The 26,943-nt window shown below is 36.6% G+C and overlaps 1 protein-coding gene across 1 annotated transcript; it reads left to right on the forward strand.

The window, feature by feature from the left end:
• On the forward strand, positions 1–26,943 carry LOC137390938 (zinc transporter ZIP4-like). The gene is made up of 16 exons (XM_068077252.1): positions 1–216; positions 3,527–3,716; positions 12,718–12,810; positions 13,257–13,333; positions 14,068–14,179; positions 14,267–14,371; positions 16,003–16,151; positions 17,158–17,259; positions 18,082–18,262; positions 20,373–20,542; positions 20,719–20,830; positions 21,400–21,458; positions 23,692–23,787; positions 24,387–24,594; positions 24,766–24,956; positions 26,501–26,943. The coding sequence occupies exons 1-16, from the start codon at positions 1–3 to the stop codon at positions 26,633–26,635; spliced, it is 2,196 nt and encodes a 731-aa protein (XP_067933353.1). The 3' UTR covers positions 26,636–26,943.

Below are 26,943 nucleotides of genomic sequence, written 5' to 3' on the forward strand. Positions count from 1 at the left end.
ATGCAATTCGCTCTTCTCATCGTCGGACTTCTCGCTGCCTCTGAGCTAGGAAGCTGCGACTTCGCTGCCGAGTCAAACGCGCTACACGATGTCATCCACCACCTTTATGGGCCGTTCTCTGGCAGCACGCATCTCATGCAGACTACTCTCAAACCGCTCTATGAGGAAGTATTTGAAAAGGCTGAGTGCGCCGAGAAGTCTAGCAACTGTTCTGAGGTTGGTGCATACAAAGTGACTTCCAAACTGAGAGAAGAAAAGCGGCATTCTTAGTTTTCACATATTTAACTGAATTTGATTTGTTTGCTCAAATGTTTATTTACCAGAGTGAAAGGTTCAAAGGTATTTAAAGCCAACAGATTTAGGCTGAGATGACTTACTGTGATTACTCAACCATTTACTAATTATACTGCTGCAAAAATGGCTGACATTTTCTTATCACAGTTGCCAAGGTTTCCACCCAGCAGCGTGTAATGCTAGCATTGAACATTATGTAAATTACTTAATCCAACATGTTTTTTTAACAGTAAAAGAATTCTGTGGCATCAAGCTCTAATCAACAAACAAAAAACAAATGGCGGTCGATTCGCGTGAACACACAGCTCAAGAGCCTCGCTGTCTTGTTTACCAGCAAGATTATTAGGTTAGCACCTGGCATGTGATTTCACTACTTGAAATATTAGTATAACCGGGCCGCAATGGGAATAGTTTCACATTTTACTTCTCCGCCTGGCTAGCCTCGAATAAAAGCTCCATATTGCAATGAGCTTGACAATGGCTGCCCTAAACAAACGACTACCTCAGCAAAGTTCCGAGTTTGTGCAATCAACTCCATGTATAAGGCTTCTATCATGCTCATTGAAATGTTAATGCTATTGAAATGACGTCCGTTCGCTTACACCTGACAAGCTGTAGTTCATAGGGGTCCTATATGCCGCAGTCTATAATAGAGGCTGCAGTCTTTAGAGGACGTATACGCTCATAGCTTCAACAAGTAGTTCTTTTCTGTTTTTCAAATGTAATTGAGCCGGTGTTTTTTGTCTGCCCCTGTCACAGTTTAGATAACGCCTTAGGGCAAACAAAGGAAAATTTAAACTGAAAAGAATCAACGTTTGTTTTTTTGTTTCAGTAAAATAGCTTTAATCTCTGATCAAGTCTTATAACACCGAAGTATTTAGTTACCTTCATTTTGTTTTTTTAACATATTGGGTGGCATGTTTGCTTCTAGAACTGGATAATAAAATATAAGTTGATGTAAAGTGTATAGTCAATAGCTATAATCGATCAGCTTTTATACCTGGCAGCTTTTATACCTGTTTATTTTCTCACAAAACTCCCCACAAACTCTCTCACCAAAACTCTCCACAATCTTGTTTCATGGATGCTTTTGGCCCAATCGTTAAAACTAGCATTACTTGACCCGACCTGATGCTTACTATTGCTTTAGTCTGGCCACAACTGTACTTATGTTTAGTGAGGACCTGTTGGGGCTGTATTATGGCTGTTCTTAAGAATGCTGCAAATCAAGCATATTTCTATTTCCTTAAAACAAATAGCAGGACAGAACAGATACCTAATTATATGTCATACTTGTTTGTGTGAGTGAAAAATGTCGTAAGGCCTTGGTTCAGGGAAATTTGCTAAAACCCGCTGTTGGCATCTATTTTGAAGAAAGCCTGTTTTCTATCTAGCATAGCTATCCTGACATCAATTGACTGCGTTAGATAGGTCTCTGGTTGTATGCGTTTGTTTGACTCAACAAAATCAGGAACTATTTAACTTCATCGATATTAGCTTCTGGACCAAGACTGTGGAAACAACCCATTATGTAACTTTGTTTGGTCCAGCTCTCTTTATTGCATCAGCTACTTTGTGACCAAATGCCCTATTGGCGCCGCTTCTCAGTAAACATTCTATTGTCTGAGTGCATGAACAGCCTACAGCACTGCATTCATCTTCAGCTCGATTGAGAAGTATATGTCAACTTTTCCGAGAACAGCAAATAGTCTCACCTTAACAATTGATAGTTCATCTGGCATTGACTTTCATCAGCTGTTACCAACTTCTACTGATCATAAGTCTTTCTCTCGGTAACAGTGTCTTCTCATATAGAATGACCTATATAGAATGACCTATATAAAAATGACCTATATATAATATAAAATACAATGAGCGGTTAGCTGTCTCTCAGCAGATATATATTTGCTAGAAACATATTTGTAGTGATTGACTAACACCTAAGTACTCATTATATTCTATTCTACCGGTATATTATAGTATGATTAATTCTACACTTAGTGTATTGACTGCTCTTTTTTATTATTCCTTATAAAAATAATGTTTCTAATATATATAACACATTACCATATATTGTTAGCACCCCAGGAATTTGGCTGGTCCTTCATAGGTTTGTATATAGTAGCATTGCATCAAAGATAATTCGTAAATTATTTACGTAAAATACCCATTCTATATATCATCTGTGAACTGAGATTCTGACCTATGTCACTAACTACATACAAAGAGGACAAAAAAACTTAGGCAGACTTTTTATCCACTCAACGGTTTTGTGATAGATGGAGTGAATTTATAAATCTGCTCAGTTTGATACTGCTAATCCTTGTGGGCAATTTTATAATAGTTTAAACCTACTGCAATCCAAATAGCAGCTTCTACTGTCAGAAGAATATTATTTAGATATGATTCAAGAGCAAGGCAGCCATATATATGTGTTATAATGCTATACATCCTTTTATAATGTTATATATCTCACTATTTATGTCGTATATCAGTTTACAAGCATTATATATCAACCTGTTACCGATGACATGTACATCGTTTAGTTCTCATAAATATACACTTTATACCATTGACATTTTCACAATGTTCAAAATTCCTTGCAGTTTTACTTCTTACATGTGTGTATTTTTATTGACAGTAAGCAGTTTTGTTTAGCTGCTGCCGGTAATATGCAAAGCACAAGCTGATGTATGCGTTGGTCACCTTCTGTCTTGAGTGCGCACTGTATGAGTGAGAGAAAACAGAATAATAGGTCATGCAATAGTTAATTGACTTCCTCGTAGGTTGGAAATGTAATGAATGGTGATAAGCAAATACAGTCCATATCCGCGCGTAAAAACCATAAAGTATGAAATATCTTTTTGAGAACACTGCTTACATGTTTTTATGCAATTTATACATTACTGTATGTATTTATAATTTTTTATTGACATTGGCGTCCACAAAATTATGTTTTTATTACGTGTCAAAAGGGAAAAAATGAAAAGACAGAAATCAGGAATTATTGAATAAGGTGAACAAATGCGTTTTGAAAGTTGCTAACCTACTGTAATAGTATTGTGGAGTCGGGATAGTGAACTGTTGCTTGTAGTAACAGAAAGTTCATAAACTAAAACATACGATGGTGAATGTAGTATGGGGAGGTCACAGAATAGAAAACGATGTTAATCATGTGTGGAAAAATAAATTGGTGATCAGAGGGCACATGAAAACCTTTCCTTACCTACAGTGTCTGAACAGTCTGATCAGTGTCTTCATTCCCGAGGAAATAGAGACACTCGCAGAATGGAACAATGCTTCTGAAGTCATGCTCTATGGCATACTGGACATGCCTACCTTTTGCAACATGACATTAGAGGAGATGGAATCTTTAAATGTGACAAACGCCCTCCTTGGTGTTCTTGGCGTTGAGCCATCAGGTAATAGCCATATAGATACATGTATGTATAAGATGGTAAAGTGAAGCTGTCTTACCTAGCTGGTATCACAGCTTCTATCACCCTCATCAGTCCTAATTCTGCATAGTGAAGCTGACCTGCTGGTTTTTTGTGCAAAATCAAATTTTTTAGCACTTCAACAGCAGTTAGTGGTTTCTACTAGTCAACAGACATCGTTAGCTTTTGATTACAAGTCCATTTAAGTTGGTTACTTAACTACAAGTCCATTTAAGTTCATGAATTGATTACAAATCCATTTAAGTTGATGACTTGATTACAAGTCCATTTAAGTTGGTTACTTGATTACAAGTCCATTTAAGTTGATGACTTGATTACAAGTCCATTTACGTTGGTTACTTGATTACAAGTTTATTTAAGTTGGTTACTTGATTACAAGTCCATTTAAGTTGGTTACTTGATTACAAGTCCATTTAAGTTTATTACTTGATTACAAGTCCATTTAAGTTGATCACTTGACTACAAGTTCATTCAAGTTGATGACTTGATTACAAGTTCATTTAAGTTGATGACTTGATTACAAGTTCATTTAAGTTGATGACTTGATTACAAGTTCATTTAAGTTGGATACTTGATTACAAATCTATGTAACTTAAATGGACTTGATTACACGTCTATTTAAGTTGGTTACTTGATTACAAATCTATGTAAGTTGATTACTTGATTACAAGTCCATTTAAGTTGATGACTTGATTACAAGTTCATTTAAGTTGAATACTTGATTACAAATCTATGTAACTTAAATGGACTTGATTACACGTCCATTTAAGTTGGTTACTTGATTACAAATCTATGTAAGTTGATTACTTGATTACAAGTTCATTTAAGTTGATGACTTGATTACAAGTTCATTTAAGTTGGATACTTGATTACAAATCTATGTAACTTAAATGGACTTGATTACACGTCCATTTAAGTTGGTTACTTGATTACAAATCTATGTAAGTTGATTACTTGATTACAAGTCCATTTAAGTTGATGACTTGATTACAAGCCCATTTAAGTTGGTTACTTGATTACAAATCTGGTTACTTTCTGTAGAATGTTCATCACATAAAAATTGTAGCTTAAGAATCTACTTGAAAGTATAGAAAAATATGACACACTTTTTGCCATAGATAGATCATGAAGCGAGTGTGAATGTAAAACGCTTTTTCTTAACCAAAACACTATCTTTGTAAAAACTGTCAAGAATCAAATATGATTATAGTTGGCAAGTCTTCTAGTTAGAGCCTCAACATCAAGCTTGCTTTATATGGTGTAATAATGTAGTGTATATAGTGTATATAGTGTATATAGTGTATATAGTAGTGTATATGGTGTAATAATGTAATGTATATAGTGTATATAGTGTATATAGTAGTGTATATGGTGTAATAATGTAATGTATATAGTGTATATAGTGTATATAGTAGTGTATATGGTGTAATAATGTAGTGTATATAGTGTATATAGTGTATATAGTGTATATAGTAGTGTATATGGTGTAATAATGTAGTGTATATAGTGTATATAGTGTATATAGTGTATATAGTGTATATAGTAGTGTATATGGTGTAATAATGTAGACAGAACGGAATGATGAAACAACAAAAGTAATTGCATTGTATTCCAAAGTCTGTTACCTTACCTCCTTTCTTGCCTTGTAACCTCTGTGCCTCCTTGTTCTCTGCGCCTCCTTGCCCACTGTGCATCCTTACCCACTGTGCCTCCTTACCCACTGTGCCTTCTTACCCACTGTGCATCCTTGCCCACTGTGCATCCTTACCCACTGTGCCTTCTTACCCACTGTGCATCCTTACCCACTGTGCATCCTTACCCACTGTACCTCCTTACCCACTGTACCTTTTTATCCACTGCACCTCCTTACCCACTGCGCCTCTTTACCCGCTGCGCCTCTTTACCAGCTGCGCCTCCTTACCCACTGCCACCTCCTTACCCACTGCGCCTCCTTACCCACTGCTGCCTCCTTACCCGCTGCGCCTCTTTACCCACTGCGCCTCCTTACCTACTGCCGCCTCCTTACCCACTGCACCTCCTTACCCACTGCGCATCCTTACCCGCTGTGCCTCCTTACCCACTGCGCGTCCTTACCCACTGCGTTTAATTACCCACTGTGCCTCTATACTGTAGTACCCTCTGCCAGTGAAAACCTCCCTAACAATGTTAAAGACATGGCTATATCTATCTATAACAGTGGTTCATGACCTCGGTTCAATTGAACTATTAGAGCTCAGTAAGGCAATCCCAAGGACTCAGTGAAGAAGTTCATTTTATTTCATTTATTTATATTATAGTTGTAATTATTTTATTTATATTATATATAACATTAAGTATGAAGAGTTGATGAGTGTGCTTAAATTACTTGCAGAGTTAAGCACCTCTAACACAGCCAAGAATCACTGACCTAGATTTTTAAAAAGGTTGCAGCTGTGAAAAAGATAACATGCTCTGTAAAGTCAGACATTTGTAAAATACTGAATCACTATTACAAATGTTAAATCTGCATACGAGATACTTTATGTGTGTTTTAATAGCGTTAGTTATCTCTGACTCATCTTCACACCTAGTACACTAAGAATTCAGCAAATAGGTTCTAAACGTCACCGTGTTGGTAGCAGGAAATGGTACAATAACTCTATAATATGTATAACATGAGCAAGTAACTTCAAAAATTTCAACAAACCTCCAAACTAAAACAATATCAAAAGCATTAAATTACCACCACAGGATGTCAAACACAGTAAATAAAGTATAGGAAATGTCAACCTATCAGCCATTTGGTCATGACCAAATAAAGCAAGGCAAGGGGAGTTGTCAACTCGATAAAGCAAACAAAGATAACATAATCATTCTTGTTCTGGAATTCTTGTTCTATAATACTGACTTTTTTAGATCTGTATACAAGTAACCATGACTACTCGCTAACAACATCTGATCTTTTTCTAGCCAGTCTACCAGTCTCTGTGTCAACTACTAATCTTTCTAATATTTCGTCACAAATCCAATCGATACCTTCTGTGTAGGGTGAACGAATAAACTAGGTTTGACTACGATAGTTTTGTTTTATCGTGAACTTGTATCGCTAATCGGATAGTCAGTTTGATTGTCTGGGCACAGGGTAATCTTACTGCGTCACTCCAGTTGTCCTGAGCTCGAGTTGTGGATGAGAAGTTTAAAGACCAAATGCAAGGGAAAAGTGACATGCTTAGAAAGCCAAGTATAGCTCATCCTCTTTTGCTCTTTGCATCTAAATAACCTGCTAGCATTTCTACACCATTTCCTTAGCGATGCCTACAGTACAGGACTACTAGGAACATCTCTGAATCCATATTCATTTCCTTAATTAACAAACCTAACTATGAGCACACTGTGAGCCATTATCTGACAGAAACAATATCAGGTATGCTGCCATAGCGAGAGTACACGGAAGTGAAAACCATGGTCACCTTTTTCCATGGAAAATCTGGAGATCCTAGTAAAGTTATTGAAAGATAACGTGCTTAAAGGTTGACTTGCAACAAAATTCACATTACAGCTATTTGGTATCAAAAGATTCACCATGTCTCACTCTGTTGTGTTGTAAGTGCCAAATATGTGGAAATGTGATTACAAGCTCTTAAAAGCTCAAAAACGAAAAGCCGCCGTAGATTGGAATCTCTTTATTTCGATGACGTAGTCATGAAATTTGGTTATCGTCTTGTCACGTATGTTCTCACGTGAACTGAAAGGCCAATAAAAAGCTCAATATAAAACTTATCGTAGTACTAGTTTATGACAAACACTTTGGGTTTTACCGAAGACCCTGTATCAAATATAGATGCTCGCTACTTTACAGTTTTGTTTCGGCCTGGTCTAATCGGCCAGTCATAATCTGATCACGTGACCCAATACTTCGCAAAAAATTTTTGCAGCACTTTTCGATTATCATAGGTGACCAACAGGCTCGTCATGATTATCAGACAATGATATGTACTACTTCGAGGTAAGGTTAAAAAGTTAAATGAATTTTTACGGTAAGTTATAAGATATCAGTGCTAAAAGTGACAGCATTACGATGACGATAAAACAGACGCGTAAGAACAATAGACATGGTTTTATTGAATGCGTGCAGTATATTTGTGAAAATATTTCGACGAATAAGGTTGCATGAAAGTGTAAACAGAAACCATCTCCCACAAATGCGTCACATTTGAGCCGTTTTGGAAAGAGAATCCAAACTACAGCGGTCTCGCGTGGCTGCGATTAACTGTTCGTTTTTGAGCTTTTACGAGTTTGTAATCACATTTCCACATATTTTGCACCTACAACACAACAGAGTAAGACATGGTGAATCTTATGATACCAAATAACTGTAATGTGAATTTTGTTGCAAGTCAACCTTTAACAATAAATGACTAGATGATAGTTTGTTTTTGAAAAAACAGGAAGTCTGTGCCAAGCACCTGCCTGGGTTAAACAGGAGTTCCTGCTAGTCTGAAAGGTTCCAAAGAACATGTGTGGCAAACTTCTTTACAGCTGTTATTTTTGCAGTTGCAATGTCTCTGCTTTATATCAGTGTCAATGGATGACTTGCAACGAAAACCAGTCTCCAATTTCCATCTTCTTAGACCTGTGTGAGGTTTGCACCTAGACACACCTTGCTGGTCGCTACAGTCTCCCAGGTTACATCATGCATAGTCAGCAAAAGCTGATTTTGAAAAAATACTTTTTCTCTACCTGAATATGAACTCCTGGGCTTCTGATCAACCCCATGTTTTTTTAACAAGTCTTGTAGCGCCTCTGTAACATATATTAACTGGCACAAAAACTGCCCACACTAGTTTGCCATGCTGAAAAAGCTCCTTACACCATGACTATCACCACAACAAGGAACATCTGATATACTCTGTGACTTTGAGCCAGCATGGATATCTTTTTCATATTTAAATAACTTACAAACTCCCCTTACTCTCGCACTAAACCCGAACTTTACCTTGCTAAGCATCGTTACTGCTGCAGCAATCTTGTCCAGAACAATGTGTAGTCTGGTAACCTGCTGCTGATGGTCTTTTCCAAGCACAAGCTTAGAAAAGACTTGATGTTGATAGCGGCTCTTGCACAACATAGAATTCTGTTCATTTCAACAAAGAATATTCCTGAGCTGTCAGATAGACCTTGTGAATAATGAAGGTATCCGAACTTGTCTGTGTGGACAAAGACTTTGTCTGCACAAGCAAGTTCTTGCTTGTCTATTGTGTGGACTTGGATGAATTTGCTAAGACCCGCCGTTGGCATCTATTTTGGAGAAAGACTGTTCTCCATCTTGCATAGCTACATTGACATAAACTGACGGCATTAGATTGTATGAGCTTGCTCAACTCAACAAAATCAGAAACTACTCTAATGTAATTGCTATCAGTTTCTGGACCAAGACCACAGGAACACCCAATTATGTTGGTTTATTTGGTCCAACACTCTTTACTGCTTCAGCTGCTATGTGACTTCGTGGCCTGTCGGGTTTGCTTTTCAATAGGCATGCTATGGATGGCACAGTGTTCACTACACCATCTTGCCAAATCATCAATCAGTCTGAAGTGGGCCACAGGGACTCAAGGGCAGAAGGATGAAACCGCGTGGTTGCTGCCGCGACAAGTTTTAGTCACAGCAAACACTGTCAGGTTTTAATATACTCTAACTCATCCATCCCTCACTTCTGGTTGCTCTCTTACATCTCACTATACCAGTGCAATGGACTAGAATGTGCTCAGATTGAATAACTTGTTGTCAGCTACCGTGACCACCTCAACACAATGATTAGGTCCACATACACTAAGCGCAATAATAATAATAATAATAATAATAATACCAGCTTCTGCATGGTACGACCACAGTGCAGAAGCTGTATTGGAGAATGAGAAAGTGAAGTTGCTATGGGACTTGCAGACAGACAAGGTTATTGAAGCTAGAAGACCAGACCTGATACTAATAAAGAAAGAAACCAAACAGTGTCAGGTCATAGACATAGCAATATTTGGAGACACAAGGGTAGTACAGAAAGAAGATGGGAAGATTGGTAAATACAAAGAGCTTGGGTTTGAGATAAACAGACTGTGGAAGGTGAAGACCGAAGTGATACCAATAGAAATTGGTGCACTCGGAACAATATCAATGAGGCATATAGCATACTTGGCCGAGGTGGGAGTGAACATGTCTTTTGAGACTATACAGAAGACAGCCATCTTAGGAACAGCTCACATTTTGAGGAAAATCCTTTCTTAGTGGAGTTGAGGAAGATGTTGGATCCTTTGGCCTTTTGTTAAGACCCGGACTCAACATGGACTAAAACCAGTCACCTACCACCACACGACTGTGAAGAAAAACTTTTACAATAATAATAATAATGAAAGTTTGTGTGACATCAGCAAGCTTTTCGCTTGATGCTCCATCCTTAACCTTGTAGTTTTATATCACCCTTTGGAGTTACCTATTCTGAATTCATTCTGTGAGCAAACCGCTGAAATTCCTTAACCACTTGCATATCAAAATAGAACAAGCTTCTGGCTCTCAGTTGCCTTAGTAGTGCATACTAAATCTATAGTTTATCACTGAAAACCTTTTGGCAACTTCGCCATTTTCTAGGAAGATCTCCCAATCTCAAATCCGAATGCTGTCTTTGTCTACATTTATTATAATAACTCCAGACCTAATATTCACTATTCCTTCATTTTACTTCTGAGTCTTTTTACATCGCTTCTACCATATTGAACCTGCATACAACACATTATGCATAGCATAACAGTGCTCTGATGTCTCTGATTAATATTTATGTCTCGTGTGGAAAGACTTCCGCATAAAAAGCTACACATGCTCTGTTTTCTGTTACAGAAAATTGAAAAATTCAATTTTCTGTAACTGATACTGTAGCTATAATATCAGTTACAGAAAATGATATAAACCTGAATAGTATGTACAGCATGAGCAAACAACTTCAACTACTTTAGTATAATATCACAACATAATATTTACAAATAATTTAGATATGCATAGAAAAATATCAACATACTGCCTACTAGCGTTCAACAAATATGAAAAAAACAAGCAACTAATGTACAGAGTCAGTTTACCTCCATTTAACTAAAACTTATTCAAAATCAAAACCTAACTAATTTAATCTTACTTTCTTTTACAACTGCTGTAAAATGTATCGAGGTTACAAAAGGGTTTAAGAAAGCTCTAAGCACATTTTTGAATTTGACCTCTGGCGTGATACAGACTGATATTTTGAAAAGAAACTGATAAACGACTTGCCAATGCATAGGTGAATTGTTTACGGTTTGGACAGCTTGATACATTGCATTCAAGTGAATCATTATCTACACATTGTATTTAGAGCATCAGCTGGCTATTCAATAAGTTATGTCAGATGAAAAATGTGTAATTTAATCTTAGGAGATGATTCATTAAACCTCCCATATCTGTATTCTAAAGAAAACCATTCGAGTGTGAAACCTATCAGAATGCAAGGAAGGTTATGGTGGTTATCGCTAATCGACCAGGTTTAGTACTGCTCATTACCAGCTCCTACTTAATCTAACATACGTTATAGTAAGACTAAAGCAGTCATCGCTGCTGTCATCACTGTTTTTACTTACGTACTCTAACAGGCTTTAAGTTGTCTGGTTGTAATAGAACTAAGTGTGAAAAGATATCAAGCACTAGAAATATCTCTATTAAGAACAGCCCACACCCTACTGATAGTGCTGACTTTTCAGTTTATCAGCCCTCGAGTGATGGCAGCATAGATAAAAGACTTCACTGCACAATACTAAAAATTAATAATAATGGTAATCAATGCAGCCAAAGCGATGGATTCAGATGTCAATAGCAAAGTTACAAAACAAGATGACAACATACTAAGACGTGAGTTAACAGGTCGGGAGTTGAGTGAGGACCACTCATAAGGATAGAATGGACTAGGACTGGAGGTCGGATTCAGTTCCAAGCTACTGCCTACTTCTCTGTCAAAGGTCAAAGGTCTCTACCGCTTGAACCACAGTACATCGGCAACACGTTGCAACCTTATCTCTTCTGGGAGGGCTGTAGTCTAGCTAAAACAAGCTCGGCAGATATAAGCAGTGAAGTTGAATAACGCAGAAAGAATGGTTGCCAAAATCAGCTTTAACAATTAAATGTACGCATCGCTTCTCTAAACTCGTAATTAACTCCATTTTATGAAGATTTGTAAGTTTAATACAAAGAAAGAATAAGTTTGAGTAGAAAATAGGTTTATAATCAGTGACCAGTTCTAACCAATAGCTGATGAGCTCTTAACAGGCCACTCCTGCATTTGTCCTGCTCGCCAAACTTTGCAGATTTATAGCATTTTAGCTGTATAAACAAATATCAGTGACAAGGGGGTAATGGGCAGGAGTTCATGAAGGCTATGTAAACCTAAAGCACTTGCTTCACTGGCTGGTCTTCATAGTTATTTTCTAAAGAACCTGTCTCACTAATCACTCTTTTCCGCGTTACTTATTGGAGTACCTGTCACACTTGTCACTCTCCTCAAGTGAACTAATCAAACAGCTTCATTATTTCTCCTTTCAAGCTGCTAAGTGACTGATTAGAATTTTCCATTATTACAAAATATTCTTCAGCAGCTTTGATAGAAACATTCCTAGAAGGAATCTACGCAATATGCAAACAGGAAACCAAATCCTAAATTCACCATAGGCCACATTAAAGCTCAACTTAAAAGCTTATGTTGTCAGAGTGATTGCTCCATGTTAGACCTGGTACTTTCATCTCAACAAGTCTCTCGACTTTCTACAATTCAACATGCCTAATGTTGATATTTTCACGCAATTTTTTAGTTCTGCATTGACATCTAGGTATTTCAGTCCAGCATTGACATCTCGATAGTTAGGTATAGCATTGATATCTAGGTATTTATATTTGACCTATATATATAGTTATCCTGTAGGTTCTGTTGGAGAGGAAGAGATCGAGGAGCTTCTTGAGCTGCTACATGACGGTTTCTCAGGAGAAGAACACCATGAGGAGGAGGCGGCTGCAGGTTAGAAAGTGTATCTAGATAACATGCAGGGCATACTAGAGGACATGCAGGGCATACTAGAGGACATGCAGGGCATACTAGATAACATGCAGGGCATACTAGAGGACACATTTAAATACTTTTACAATATTCGCAGGACATACATTGTAGTATGTATTTTGGTTTCAACAAATATTTTGTAGGTTGCATTTTAGAGCCTGAAATCTTTTCTCAAAATGAATTTCTAAACCTACTTCAACCGTTTTCACTTTTAGCTTTTAAAAATCGCAGAGAAATGAAGACAATGAATAAATCATTGTGATGCATGTAAGGGTCATTCCTTTGGCAGACTGCATGCAGAATGTCTCTGAGGATTAGTACTCCGCTTGCTGTATGTATGAAGTAACACAACTCCCACTTATGAATGGAGTTTCCATAAATGTACAACCTTCTAGTTGTATACACAGGAGGAAGCGAAGTGGCAGCTGCTGAAGATGATGATCACCATGATGAAGAGGACGAACATGACCACGAGACAACTAGGGTATTTCTTTATTGCGCCATTTGTGCAGCTGCTCAAAAAACTTAGAGTGCAAATAAAAACTGGATTGGTTAATGCGGTACAGTTGAGTGTGTCATGCAATTATTTTATAGTTTGCTCCCAAAAACTATGTTATTAAGGTCTGGAAACTTGCGTTACAAGTTTATATAAATGTGTATCGTTCTTTTTACAACTTATTACATATATATTTAAGAATATATATTACTATACATGTACATATATACATGTATATATATATATGTATTTATATATATATATATGTATATATATTCATGTACATTGTACTTATATATATTTATATATATACTTTTATTGGGAGGTCAATAAAAATTTTTGGAGAAAAAATGTTTTGCATACAATATTACAAAAGAAATTTTAAAAAATCCATAAATGATATATTGTCATTGTCATATTGTCATGTAGTGTCATAAACAGAAAAACAAAAATATATGCAAGGAGGACTTGAAACTACTAAGTTTAGGTGTACACATTTTTTCTTTTGACAAAAGACTAAAATAATTAAAAAATTAGCAATACAGTTGTTGTGTGCATCATTTAGTAAGTAAAAATGCAAAATCATCTCGATATGAATTGAGAATTGATAACTCAAACATGAAAATTTAAACATATCAATGATAACATATCAATGATGCATGAATGAGTTAAACTTGGAGAATGGAAAGCTTTGAGACTTATTTGTCAACCTTGTTTAACAGTGCTTCGGTGAAGGAACCCTCCTCTACTACCTTGGCCTAGATCATGAGGAGAGTTTAGAAAGTGGAAGGGTTCCTGAAATGGCGGGTATTCTCATCTCTTATCTTGTTCAGGGTGAGTTATTTTGACTGAACACTTTTTTAGTCATGCTTCTCAGGCTTCTACTGTGAGTCCATTTCCAGCATTTGTTCTCTTTCGCAGATTGGATAGTAGCTGACGTTTGTGAAGTTATACCCAAAAAGGCAGACGTGTTAAACGCTCTGTTTGAAAGTCTTGGAAACACTTCTGGGACCCTTAGTGAAGAAGGTAATAATCTGTTCAAATTAAAATCATATAGTTATATTGTAACTTCAACAAAGCAAGCAATGAATGCAGACCTTCACATTACCTTGACCTTGACCTTCACCTTCACATTGCTGTATTTGGTTGTCAATCGCAATCACTCATAGTTGAAAAGCTGGAGACTTTTTATAAATAACACATTGAATTTTTTAATGTGGTTTCTTTAAGATCCTCGATGATGCTGATCAGAATATGAAATAAATAGTGTTTTGTTATTTGTCACCCTTCATTACTATTATTGCAGTGCTTGTAAAATTATACATTTTGTTATTATGTAGCCCATTTCTTAGCATGGTCTGTGTGGATGCTATCTCTTCAACTAACTCCTGTACAATGTACCTTTTCAGTTTAAAGAAACTCCGTAATTGTATGTTCGTATGTTTGTCAGTTCTGACAGCAAAGTATCTCCAGATAGCAGGTTCAGACCATTGATTTTGTATTCGGATTGACAAGATAAACAACATCAATTTGTCGTTAGAATATAATTAAATTTATTTACATATGGTGTCTCAGCGGAATATTTAGTAACCTGACTGAATAACTTGAATATTGAATTGAATATAAATTGATTAATAAGAGCCCTGCCTGCTTATAAACAGAAGCAAAACTTCTAGAAAGTACTCGAATGAAAATGTGCCCAAACATGACCACTGTATGAAGAGTCAGCAGTGGTCGTGCACAGAGAGTAGTCCTATAAACTATGCAGTAGTCACAGCAAACCACGCCATATATACAACACAAAGCGCTAGCCATACACGATAAAATTAACAGAAACAAAAGCAAAGATGAGTAATAATAAAACCACATAGACATCTACATGCACAGACAAGCCTAGAACTTGTGACAGACATATGATGCACTTCCTGTTATCCTCAGTCTTAATCATACAACTATTCAACATGAAGCCTGTCGCGTGGCTGGCATCACCTGATCAAATCAACAATTTCCTAGATGATTCAGATGACATAAACTACATTACGCCACCCCACAGTGAAAGCAAACAACGGTCATAGAGTGAACTATTATGGGTAGAACGTTCTCCTTGATATATCTATGAGTACAGAAATTGGTGTTGATTATCAGTAATTATTAGAGTGTTTATAACATCTCCAATGCGGAGTTGCCTTCTATGCTCGTGTAGGTTTGTAAGTTGTTTAATGGTTAAGTTAGATTTCCACATGAAGTTTTCTGCTCTTGTACACATGTTATTCTTCTAATCATTAGGCAACGACTACTATTCCAACTGTTTGAGTGTGAAAAATAGACCAAACATTGCTAGAATCTACTGCTGCACTAATTGTGATTGACACAATTGACAATAAACTGTAACATATTGTAATAAACTGTAACATACTGTAATAAACTGTAACATACTGTAATAAACTGTAACATACATCAATAAACTGTAACATACTGTAATAAACTGTAACATACTGTAATAAACAGTAACATACTGTAATAAACTACAGCATACTATAACATATTCTATTGTTGTATATATTGTATTGTAATATACTACTGTCTACTATCGGTCATGATTACTGTTGTTTATTCTTTCTGGCTATTATAATGGGTGGATTTCTGCAATTGACTAGGCTTCGAGATGCTACTAGAGCAGCTGAACATTGGTTCGGTAGCGGGTGCACCTACTGTTGCCCCAGACGATGGTCACAACCACAAGCGTTCAATATCTAGCCTTACTCGATTCAGGAGAGATGCCGATGAGGAGGCTATCACCTCTCAAGTTAGTGAGAGTTTCTTTACATTTCGAAATTTTTAGATTTTTTACCAGGCTTCAAAAAATTAAACATGCAAATTATAAACCTGAGTCAAACCATACTTCTCTTTAGTGCCTTAGCTATAATATTCTTAGATCAGACTAATATACCCTAAAAGGGTTCACTCACAACAGCTAAAGCTTCTTCAAAGTATTCTTAGATATGGTTTCACACTAGTTAAAGGGCATCTGACATATTCCCTGCCATCCCTTGCCTTTCTCTCACAAACCCCTGGCTATAATGCAAGAAAAACTAAAATTATGGTATGACAACTTTTTCTTGTAGGAGAGCTCTCGTGTAAGTTAAGATATCCTAAGCAAAAGTGGTATTTAGTAATAATAATTCCTTAGGAAATTCTGTGCTCTGATTAGCAGTGTTTCCTTTTTTCCCTTGCATTTGATATACAAATAGAGTTACACAGAGTTAATATAAAGTAGATTAAAATATAATTAAAGATTAATTATTATATTAATATAAACTAAATATTTATATTTATACTATAAAGATTAATAAAATAATTAAAGATAAAATAAATTTAATAGAGCTATTTAATCTTGTAACCGATCTAACTTATTAATAGCATGCTAGAATAATTTATTTTTTATGAAATAAGATGACTGCTGCTCTCAAACTAAAGCGATTTTGCTTTTAAGGTTGGAATGAAGAGTAGCTTCATAACAAATTTTTTATGTTAGTAAAACTACTAACTTTTTTACTAGAAAAATTAGCAGTTTTACATAATAATAAATAAATGAATAAATGTTAGCTGCAGCTGCGCAAAACCTAGATGGGTATAGAGCAAGTGTGACAGGACAACAATGGGGCTAGCTAACCCTTGCGCATGAAAATTATATCTTCTATATCCGATGTAATATTTACTATTTCTTTTGGTTTGAGAAATAGTTTCTCAGGATAATTAGCTATTGCAGTACCGACTATTATGCCTGGTTGAGAGCAATGTCGTGTGTATAGCGAGAAGAAGTGCAGCCCCTTAGCACAATGGCGCAGAACAATGTTCTTGTGGAGTACGGGCAGGATTTAGTTGCGTCATCTTGTGATTTCCTAGCTATTGCGGTTCGCATCAATCGCACACCTTCATAAGATTGTATAGCAGAGCGCAGTACCTCACATTACAATGGTCTGAACTAGGCATTTCTTGTCATCTCCATGTAGACCCCTTTGTTAAAGTTACGACATACAAATGCTTATCTGAAACATTTTGCTAAGTGAACCGCTGTCCAGGGCTACATGAACTCTTCGTATATTCACGGGAGGCCAGCGAGCTATGATCGATTAGTTGTTTCCTTTCGGTTAGTTTAACAAGCTCAAATCTTGCACTGAATTATTTTTGCAGTTATTAATTGTTGAATGCACCGACTCAATACAGTAGTGCTGGTGGATTGCACTTGTACAAATTTTCAATAGCTTGAGTTCCATTGTTATGTTGAAAGCAGTTAAAGGTATTGTGACACCGTCGCAACGACCTTCTCAACCATTGATATAATATTGATGTAGCCCATGGTATCGAATGATTCAATGATCAGCATAAGGTCAATAATGAGTGCTATTTACTAGTTCAGACCGTGTGATCAAATTGCAATTGTATGGATGGTTTGAGAATAATCCATGGATCTGGATACGAGAAAACTAATGTAGTTGTAATTCTATACAGCAAGGAGTCTCTCAAATACTTAATAGTTACACAAAGCGGCTTTGCAGCTGAAGTCTACGCGTTATCAGTTATGTATGGCCATGCCACCCAGCACTCCACTAGTTCATTTTTTATGAAAAGATAATTAAACACAAACTAATTTTTAGCATAGTTAAAATGCTATGCTATGATCTGCTGCTACCTTCATTATGTGCGTCTTTAATTACATTGTTTTATTTTGGCAGTGTATGGGAGAAGCCACCTTAGCAGCCATTTATGACCTTGACATCCACAACGGCATCAGTCAAGACGAATTTTTGTCTCTATGTCCCGCTCTGATACAGCAGCAGATCAGTGGCAGCTGTGAACCTGTAGTGAACACAACTACTCCCCCGAGCGGAGATGATGGCCCAACGACAGCTGAGAGTAAGCTTTCTAGTGCTGACACCTTTTACCTTTCTTCTTTACCATCCCTAAATATGTGCACTTTTTAGAAAGAGCAGTTGTTAAGGTCAAACTACTTAGTATTTTAACATTTTGAAAATTATATATATAATTGTGAGCGATACTGAATAATATATAATTTAGTACAAATAGATATACATGTACAAATACATATACTCAAGTATGTAGCAGCTAATACATAGAACAGTTCTTAAACTTACTTACACAGTTTCTAGACTCATTCAGACTGTCTCTTAACTTTTATAGACTTCTTCTAGATTCATATAGACCATATAGACAGACTCTAGACTCATATAGACAAACTCTAGACTCAGATAGACAGACTCTAGATTCATACCGACAGCCTCTAGACTCATATAGACAGACTCTAGACTCACATAGACAGACTCTAGACTCAGATAGACAGACTCTAGACTCATATAGACAGACTCTAGGCTCCTATAGACAGACTCTAGACTTACATAGACAAGCTCTAGACCAGTGGTTCCCAACTACCTTGGAGCCATGGACCCCCTGAGCTCTTTATCTAAAAGTCACAGACCCCTTTATAAACATCATAATATATGGTGTTTATAACAATACATTTTAAATTAGAATAATGTAAGAGCCAATAGATTTGACATGTTTCTATTTATTTACTTACATAAAGCAATGCTATACTAAATTGCTTTGACTGTTAATTTTCAGTTTGTTAGTGGGATAGATTATACTTCTTGTTTTTTACCAAATTCTCAATCTTTGGGGAAATGGTTGACAAAGCGCATCGGATGTCATTTTCAAGTCCTAGTCGGTTTTGTTGTTTCGATTTGAGAACAACCATGGAGGAGAAAGCGGACTCGCATAAGTATGTAGACACAAATGGGAACAGAGTTCGAAGGGCGTATTTAGCTGTCTGTGGATGAATCATGGAAGGCCAAAATTCTTCAATGGTTTTATCTTCATAAACATCTTTGGTTATTTTACCGATCTGCTGGTTTCATTTTGTTGTCAAATAAATATAGTTGCCAAATATTGTCACAATTATGATCAGTCAGCTGCAATTAACAAGCATTCATGATATTAATAGTCGCCATCGTGAAATGACCCAAATTTGGTTTTACATTTAGATTTTGAGTAGGAAAACTGCTGTCCCATCTTACTGGCCAGGTCAATCAATGTGACAACGACAAAAGACTTTGCCATTTCATATTATAGGTGGAAAAATATTTATCAAACACAAGGGGAAAAAAGGCCGTTGTTTGGGTGATTTCGGGTAAATTATATTCAAATTTAAGCATATACTAAGACCCCTACCAATCTGAAAATTGGTAAAAATAAGTAAGTTGAAATGTTTTATTTTCCATGGATCTTAGTACATCGCTGAAATTGAAGAGGGAAAGAGAGAATTACGTGTTTGCTGGTTACAGGTTGTGCTGTTTTGTACTACTAACCGGAAATCAGGTACTATCCAGCGATTGACGCACATAGGCGATAAAAGTCTAGACCCAAAAATCTAACAAGACAACGCGACTACCCCGCGGGAATTGCATTAGCCCGGAATCCCAGGCTAGCACAATCTCAACAGACTTTGATCATTAAACCCCGCCCATATGATAGCCGTCGTCTATACTTTTAGGGTTTTATATCATTGATCCAACCACTATGACAGAAATAGCTGTAAATATCTACATAGCTAGAAAAACCAATACTGGCACCAGCCTGTGGACCCCCTCAAAACCTTCTGTGGACCCCTTGGGGTCCATGGACCACCAGTTAGGAACCACTGCTCTAAACTCATATAGACAGACTCTAGACTCATATAGACAGACTCTAGACTCATATAGACAGACTCTAGACTCATATAGACAGACTCTAGAGTCTAGACTTATATAGACAGACTCTAGAATCACATAGACAAACTCTAGACTCATATAGACAACCTCTAGATTCACACAAGCAATCCATAGATCTGTAGACTTTTACAGGTAGCTTTTAGACTAATATACATCTTCTGTATATTATCATCCAGTCTCACAAAGATGTCGTGATAATCTGTAAGCATTCTTCTGATAAACATTTATGTATTTTTCAGTTTACGGCTATGGCACTTTGGCAGTGATAATCATCAGCGGCTTGTCTCTGCTCGGGGCGGTACTCATACCCTTCCTCCACACTATAGCCATTAAGTATGTTTTGGGCTTTTTCGTTGCGATGGGTATCGGTACAATGCTTGGTGATGCACTCCTTCACCTTATACCACAGGTAAAGCTCTATAGAATGTTTCTTATTCACTTATCAGAAACATACTTATACTCAGACTTTATGGTCTGGCCAGCATGATGTCTCGGGCTACATAGGAGAAAACAACTTGTTATTAGTGTGGATCCTTCGAGACATATTTAGCATAGACTGGTGATACGAGTGATTTATACTACCAGGCTCTTGGACTGCACGCTCACGGTGAAGAAGAAGGAGCAGCAGAAGAAGAGGGTCATGCTGTCGGGCCTACCCTCACTAATACTGTTGCATTACAGCTCATCAGCTGCGTAGGTAGGTCATCCTCAAACAGCTTTGTTCACTCTGTCTACCTATCACCTATATCTACATAGTTTTAGTAGAATTTAGTCATATAGTCAATGACTATAGATTTCATACAGTCTCGTATTGATAGTGAGCTGTGCTTATGTGTGTAGCTCCCTTCAAACACAAGACTTCAGATAAATTTGCTAATTGGCTCTCTGATGTAAACAGGATTCATGTCTAACGGCTACGTACATGATATGAAAATGCAGTACATTTGCACCATGAATAGAGAAAAAACCGTGAGGCCTTCCTTCTATAATGATATTTTGCAATACAACGAAAACAGAACAAAATTTGTGAAACTAGCTAAATTTGAAATTTTAAAGTAACAATAAAATGCTCTTACCAAGTCAACACACCAAAATTTTTCAGGCCTGTGAGCACACCTGTATGTTCACAGAGTTTTTGTCACATCCTGTTGATAGGAATTATGAGCATCGTCCTATTCATTTCAACTTTTATATTACGGTCTCTTGACCCCTTGACATCACCCTTCACATGTCTTATTTCAGCTACTTTGTAATATCTGTTTGTAGCCATCTACTGCTTCTGGCTGTTTGAGTCTTTCATGCTATATTTTCGACCAGCCTCTGCAGTAAGTACCTAAAGATTCCAATAAGGAGAGTAAAGCATATTTGTAGCTTTATAGTTGTCAGTCTACAACATACGTACATGTAAATCTATCAGCTGATTATTGTTAATCCACTTACTAGTACTAACAATAGTTTTAATAATTATTGATTGTTAATAGTTTTACAGGAGTTTGTTGAACTGCTTTCACGCTAATCTAAATTTAATGTCTAAGTTTTTAAGCTGACACTAGAGATTCATCTGGAAGTGATTTGGAAGTGATTAGTGTCAGAAGTAATCTAGTGAAAGTACTACGAGCATAAGAGTTGGTCATCAGATAATGCACAAAAGGTTTTTATCCAATCCAGTATACAGCATCGGAGCCTTGTGGTATCACTAAGGCTACCATGCGGTATCACTAAGGCTACCATGCGGTATCACTAAGGCTACCATGCAGTATCACTAAGGCTACCTTGTGGTGAGTAATTGTCACGAGAGTTCATCAGCTGGGAAAGAGAACAACAAGAATTGTGTCTGAACATCTCTAGCAATCTAGCTTCTTTGCCTGTTTGCTAACTGTCTAGTTTGATACTGTCTCAAACGTGTAGAGAAAGCTGAACAACCTAAAGAAGAACCTATTTTTTCAGTTTGAATTCTGATTATAGGTCCTGCTCAGCCAAGAAAAATGTCTAGAGACTTTGTCTAAATAACTTCTCATTCATAATTCTGCATTTCTTTATCAATCTGACGATTGATCAAAAACATCATATATAAAAAGTATTAGTCTGTATAAAGTCAAGCTGTTGCCAGTGAGAATGTCTTGGTTTGAGTCAAAGATAGTAAAAGAGTCGCCAAAAAAAAACAGTGTCGGTTGTAGTTTATCTCTACAGCAGAACTCAAAGAAACACTGACCAAGTTCATTCCAAAGAGATGTGAGGTGTGATAGAGAGTAGAAAGTACCACAGGATCATCATAAAAACAAAAATAGTGGTCATAGGACTGATTTTATTAGCCAAACATGGTAGTTGAGTTCTACCTATAAAAATAGCAGCAAATTCTTCAAAGACAAACATGTTTCACCACAATGGCTATTACAATGTATATAAGCAGTAGATTCAACTCAGCTACTTTCAACTCTGTCTGGTCAGTCAGCCCGTATTCCAACGGTTACTGTGGAATCTGCTGAACCTGACACCAGTACCTGCTACTCATCTATTGGTTATGAATAACACCACACCAAACTATGTACCAAAAGTTATCTAGAGAAAAATAATGCCTACATTGTTTATGAAAATAATAACATGATACCGTGAATGGTTATATCAAGAAACATTTGCAAGAGTATAAACAAATATAGACGGGCAAATTAATCTGGCCCAAGTACATGTATATAGAAAAGGACATTGATATTAAATGCAGAGAAAAGCTTGTTATCACGCCTGTTCCATTTATTACTACTTTATTTCTGTTATTCATTATTTTTGCAAGCATTTTGTTCTGTATTATACACCAGTAGGCCTACTAGTACACCTACTAGCCGAATGCCACCCAGTTGCACAAGTAATAGAATAATTACCTGATGAATTTGAGTAACTTACCTGGAAAGCTAGATGTTTACTAAAATCCTTACTAAAACAATACCTGCTTTTAGGAACAGCTTAACAATTGTTACGTGTAACTGTGAACAGTGCTAAGTATTTACCCCAAGCAAGTGATTAAAGCATGAGTATTTTAACCAATGCAATGACTATTTGCCCAATGAAACCATTGTATTCCGTGTAGCTTAATGGTTAAGTTCTCCGCCTCTCCATCTGCAAGTTTTGAGCTCAAATTCAGCGATGTGATGAATTTTAATTGGCAGGTCTTAATTGCTATAACCTAACACAGGGTTTAAAAAATGAACAAACACTGAGATTTATATATATAGATTGATGGTAGATTGCTAGAAGTAATATCTCAGAGTCATAATTTATTGTACATGTGTTTTCTTCTCTATGTTTAGCTTGTGTTCCCTTCTTACAGTATATATTACTTATAACACGCATAGAATTAGTCCATAAGCTTAACTACAACTCGATGAACTCTATTGCTAAGGAAGGAACTCATACATATCACAATTGATAGTCAGGACAGACATGAATATTAGTTTCCCATCTGTGTACAGACTAACTCAGGCACTATCCATAGTTCTCATTTACCAGAATGAACCAAGGAGATGTTAGTTAAGGGTTAAAATATACCTATCTATACACTTTCAGAATCGAGTCAGCCATGGGCACAGCCATACTACTGGTGAAAAGACACCTACCAAGGTTTTTGTGACTCCAAGTGAAACTAGTTCAGAGAGCGGAGAGGTTAGTTAAGCGAAATAATTGAATGTAGATTTACCAAAGTAATTTAATAGAAAGTGTGACAAGTTGTATAAAGAAGTTTGGCAAGGTGTATAAAAGAGTGTGGCAGGTTGTATAGAGGAGTACGACAGGTGCTATAAACAGAAAAGATCAATTGATTCGGATGTAAGCATGATAGGTGGGACGAAAATCAAAAAAGGCATTACAGATGGTATAGAAAAAAGTGGCAAGTGATCTGAAGGGAAGTATGCAGTACAGTATCTGAAGGGAAGTATGCAGTACAGTATCTGAAGGGAAGTATGCAGTACAGTATCTGAAGGGAGGTATGCGGTACAGTATCTGAAGGGAGGTATGCAGTACAGTATCTGAAGGGAGGTATGCAGTACAGTATCTGAAAGGAAGTATGCAGTACAGCAGTATCTGTTGAAAGAAAGAATTGTCACATGAGGCGAAGAAATATTTAGAGGTTTTAAAAAACACCAAAATTTTGACTTCTATTTAACAAGTAAGAAATTTGGCTTTTCAACATCTCAAACTCTGGAATTCTATGCAAATAACTCTATGCATTAAGGCTGAGGTTTTCAAGTCTCTGATTTTTCTAGAGTAAAACACCTGTCTGCGGGAAATCTGATGATTCCAAAGAGGAAAATGACGGCAGCATCCCAGCTCTTGCCCTTATGATACTCATCGGTGACGGTCTTCATAACTTCATAGATGGCATTGCCATTGGTGCAGCTTTCTCGACAAGCCTTGAGGATGGCCTTGGCACTTCCATAGCCATCTTCTGTCATGAGCTGCCGCATGAACTCGGTAGGTTCGAGCTATGTCCCAACTAGCATGCACATTATACTGTTGTCAAGTACTTGTAAAGGTCTTGTTAAGGATATTTATCGTATTATATGATGGCTGTATGTAGTGCTATGCTATGAATAACAGGCTGTCAGAGTATACCAGACGATGCTACCAATTCTTGTGTTTCAGGGGACTTCTCCGTTCTTCTTAAAATCGGTGTGTCTAAGGTAAAGGCGATTCTTTTCAACCTGCTGTCTGCCAGCATGTGTCTGTTTGGCCTTTTCATTGGAGGAGCAGTGAGTTCAGCCAATGAAGGAGCTAGACAGTACCTCCTCGCCCTCACAGCTGGCATGTTCATATACGTGGCCCTTGTTGACATGGTGAGTGGGTGTTATCAGGCTGTCTCTCCTAAGTATGTTAACTCTTTTGTTTCTGAATCGATATGTCATGACCTAGAGAACTGATATTTCTGGTATTTGCAAACTTTACGCAAATGCTTGTTGAATTAGTTTTCTTGCATTTTTATGGCTTATATATTCTTATCCGTAGAGCCAAATTTATTTAAAGTGGACAGGATACTTTAAAAAGAGGTGATTGGAAAGCCTTTACCGCCAAACTAGTATTTGAACCTACACTGTATTATAGATGTTCATAACATCCATCAAAATCAATTATGTGTCGATATCTTGCTAATACTAAAATAGCAAATATTATTTACTTTCTGTTGAAGCTTGTATGTATGTAGTTCTGCTGAGTGAGGCTAGGTTAGATTCCTATAGTTACTTTTAATAGCAACATATATTTAGTAGAGAATTTTTCTTTATTGCAAAGCTTATCCATAAATTTGATACTGTGTAATGAAAAGAATGATTTATTTTTAAAATTAGGTTGCAGAGACCGGAGTCCATAATTTAAAAAATATGAGAAATAAAAGTGCAGAATTGTGGGTAACGCAAGTAAGTGGCGGTTTTTCAGATAAAAAAGTATTGAGTATAGTATTGAGGATCTCCTAACCAAGAGTAATATGTTTAGAGCAGAAGTGTACTTTTTCTTAAGTGGTTTAATTCTAGTTATTGCCTTTATACAATAATGATATGGATTAACTCTTTTCATTGGTTAGTACATTATAACTAAAGCTACCTAAAGGAATGTCAATCCGTAAATGTAAATATATGTACCCGTATGTAGTGCGACTCCAATATTTCTTTGTTTCCTTCTCCATCTCTCTCCTCGTTTTCCTCTCTTTCTTCTCTACCACCACTCTCTTTACTTTCTATCAAGCTATGTCTACTCCCTTGGCCCTGTCGAGGCTCGCCATTTATCAAAAAGTTTTGGTTTTAACCTTCTCCGACAAAAATAAATATTATTTGCAAACTAAACAGTAAATAATAAAACCTAGATTGTATCTGCGTAATAATGACAAAGTAACCGATGAAGTTTGCTCTGGATTGGCAGAGCAGAACAGCATATCGCAACATAAAATGAATTTAGTAAGCGCTAGTATACTCCGTGATGTCATAGCTGTAACCTACTCTTTAGCTATTGGTTCATTTCAACTTGGAGCTATGACTTTTCTGGTAGATTTTTAACTGCCACAGGGACATGTATTGTTCATATAAACCCACTACAGTCCCTCTAATATTAACTAAATGATATTGTGCAAGAAAAAGAGTGTCAGTAAAAAGAATTTTTGCTCAAGTGAAAATTGTGACCTAAACCTAAAACTTTTTATCTATGGTTTTTACATCTGTGGCTTTCACATTTATCTCACTCATGTCTATGGCTTCTATATCTGTGGCATCCACATCTATAACTTTCGCGTTGATAGCTTCTTAACTTACAGCTTTTTGTTGTCCTAGACTTCCTATCACTCGGCATGTTGTGAGATACGGGCATATAATTTACTATGACTTTTGTTTTACAGATGCCAGAGCTGATGCAGCCGAACAAGGAAGGAAAGTGGTACATTCACTTTATTTTGCATAACATAGGAATGATTCTCGGCTTCTCACTCATGCTCATCATTGCAGTTTTTGAGGAGGCCCTGCTGCATATGTAGAACCTGAGTCTATTTACCTACTGAACATTACTGACACACCTCGCAGGTGTCACCTAATGCTCTGCATTTTTTGCAGCAACTATTATAATTGTTTGAAATAGTGAAAGAGTGTGCACTAATTTTGGCAAAGATTTTATTTTAAATCTCTTAAAAGAAACTCAATATTTTTGTATTTTATTGTGTCAAAACATTTGAAGTGCCACAAAAACAGTTTTTTGAGCAGCCTTATACAATTTTCGCACTTTTATTGTTGTTTTTAAGTGAGAGAAGATTTGTCAGTTTGCAATTTAATTTTAAATAACGGTTGA

This window comes from Watersipora subatra, chromosome 3, assembly GCF_963576615.1.
Source record: "Watersipora subatra chromosome 3, tzWatSuba1.1, whole genome shotgun sequence".
In the NCBI taxonomy this organism is placed as follows: Eukaryota; Metazoa; Bryozoa; class Gymnolaemata; order Cheilostomatida; family Watersiporidae; genus Watersipora; species Watersipora subatra.

Coding starts and splice junctions, on each gene's coding strand:
- LOC137390938 (XM_068077252.1), top strand. CDS start 1: ATGCAATTCGCTCTTCTCATCGTCGGACTTCTCGCTGCCTCTGAGCTA. Junction 13,334..14,067: donor ATGACCACGAGACAACTAGG/GTATTTCTTTAT, acceptor CTTGTTTAACAG/TGCTTCGGTGAAGGAACCCT. Junction 14,372..16,002: donor TGGGACCCTTAGTGAAGAAG/GTAATAATCTGT, acceptor GCAATTGACTAG/GCTTCGAGATGCTACTAGAG.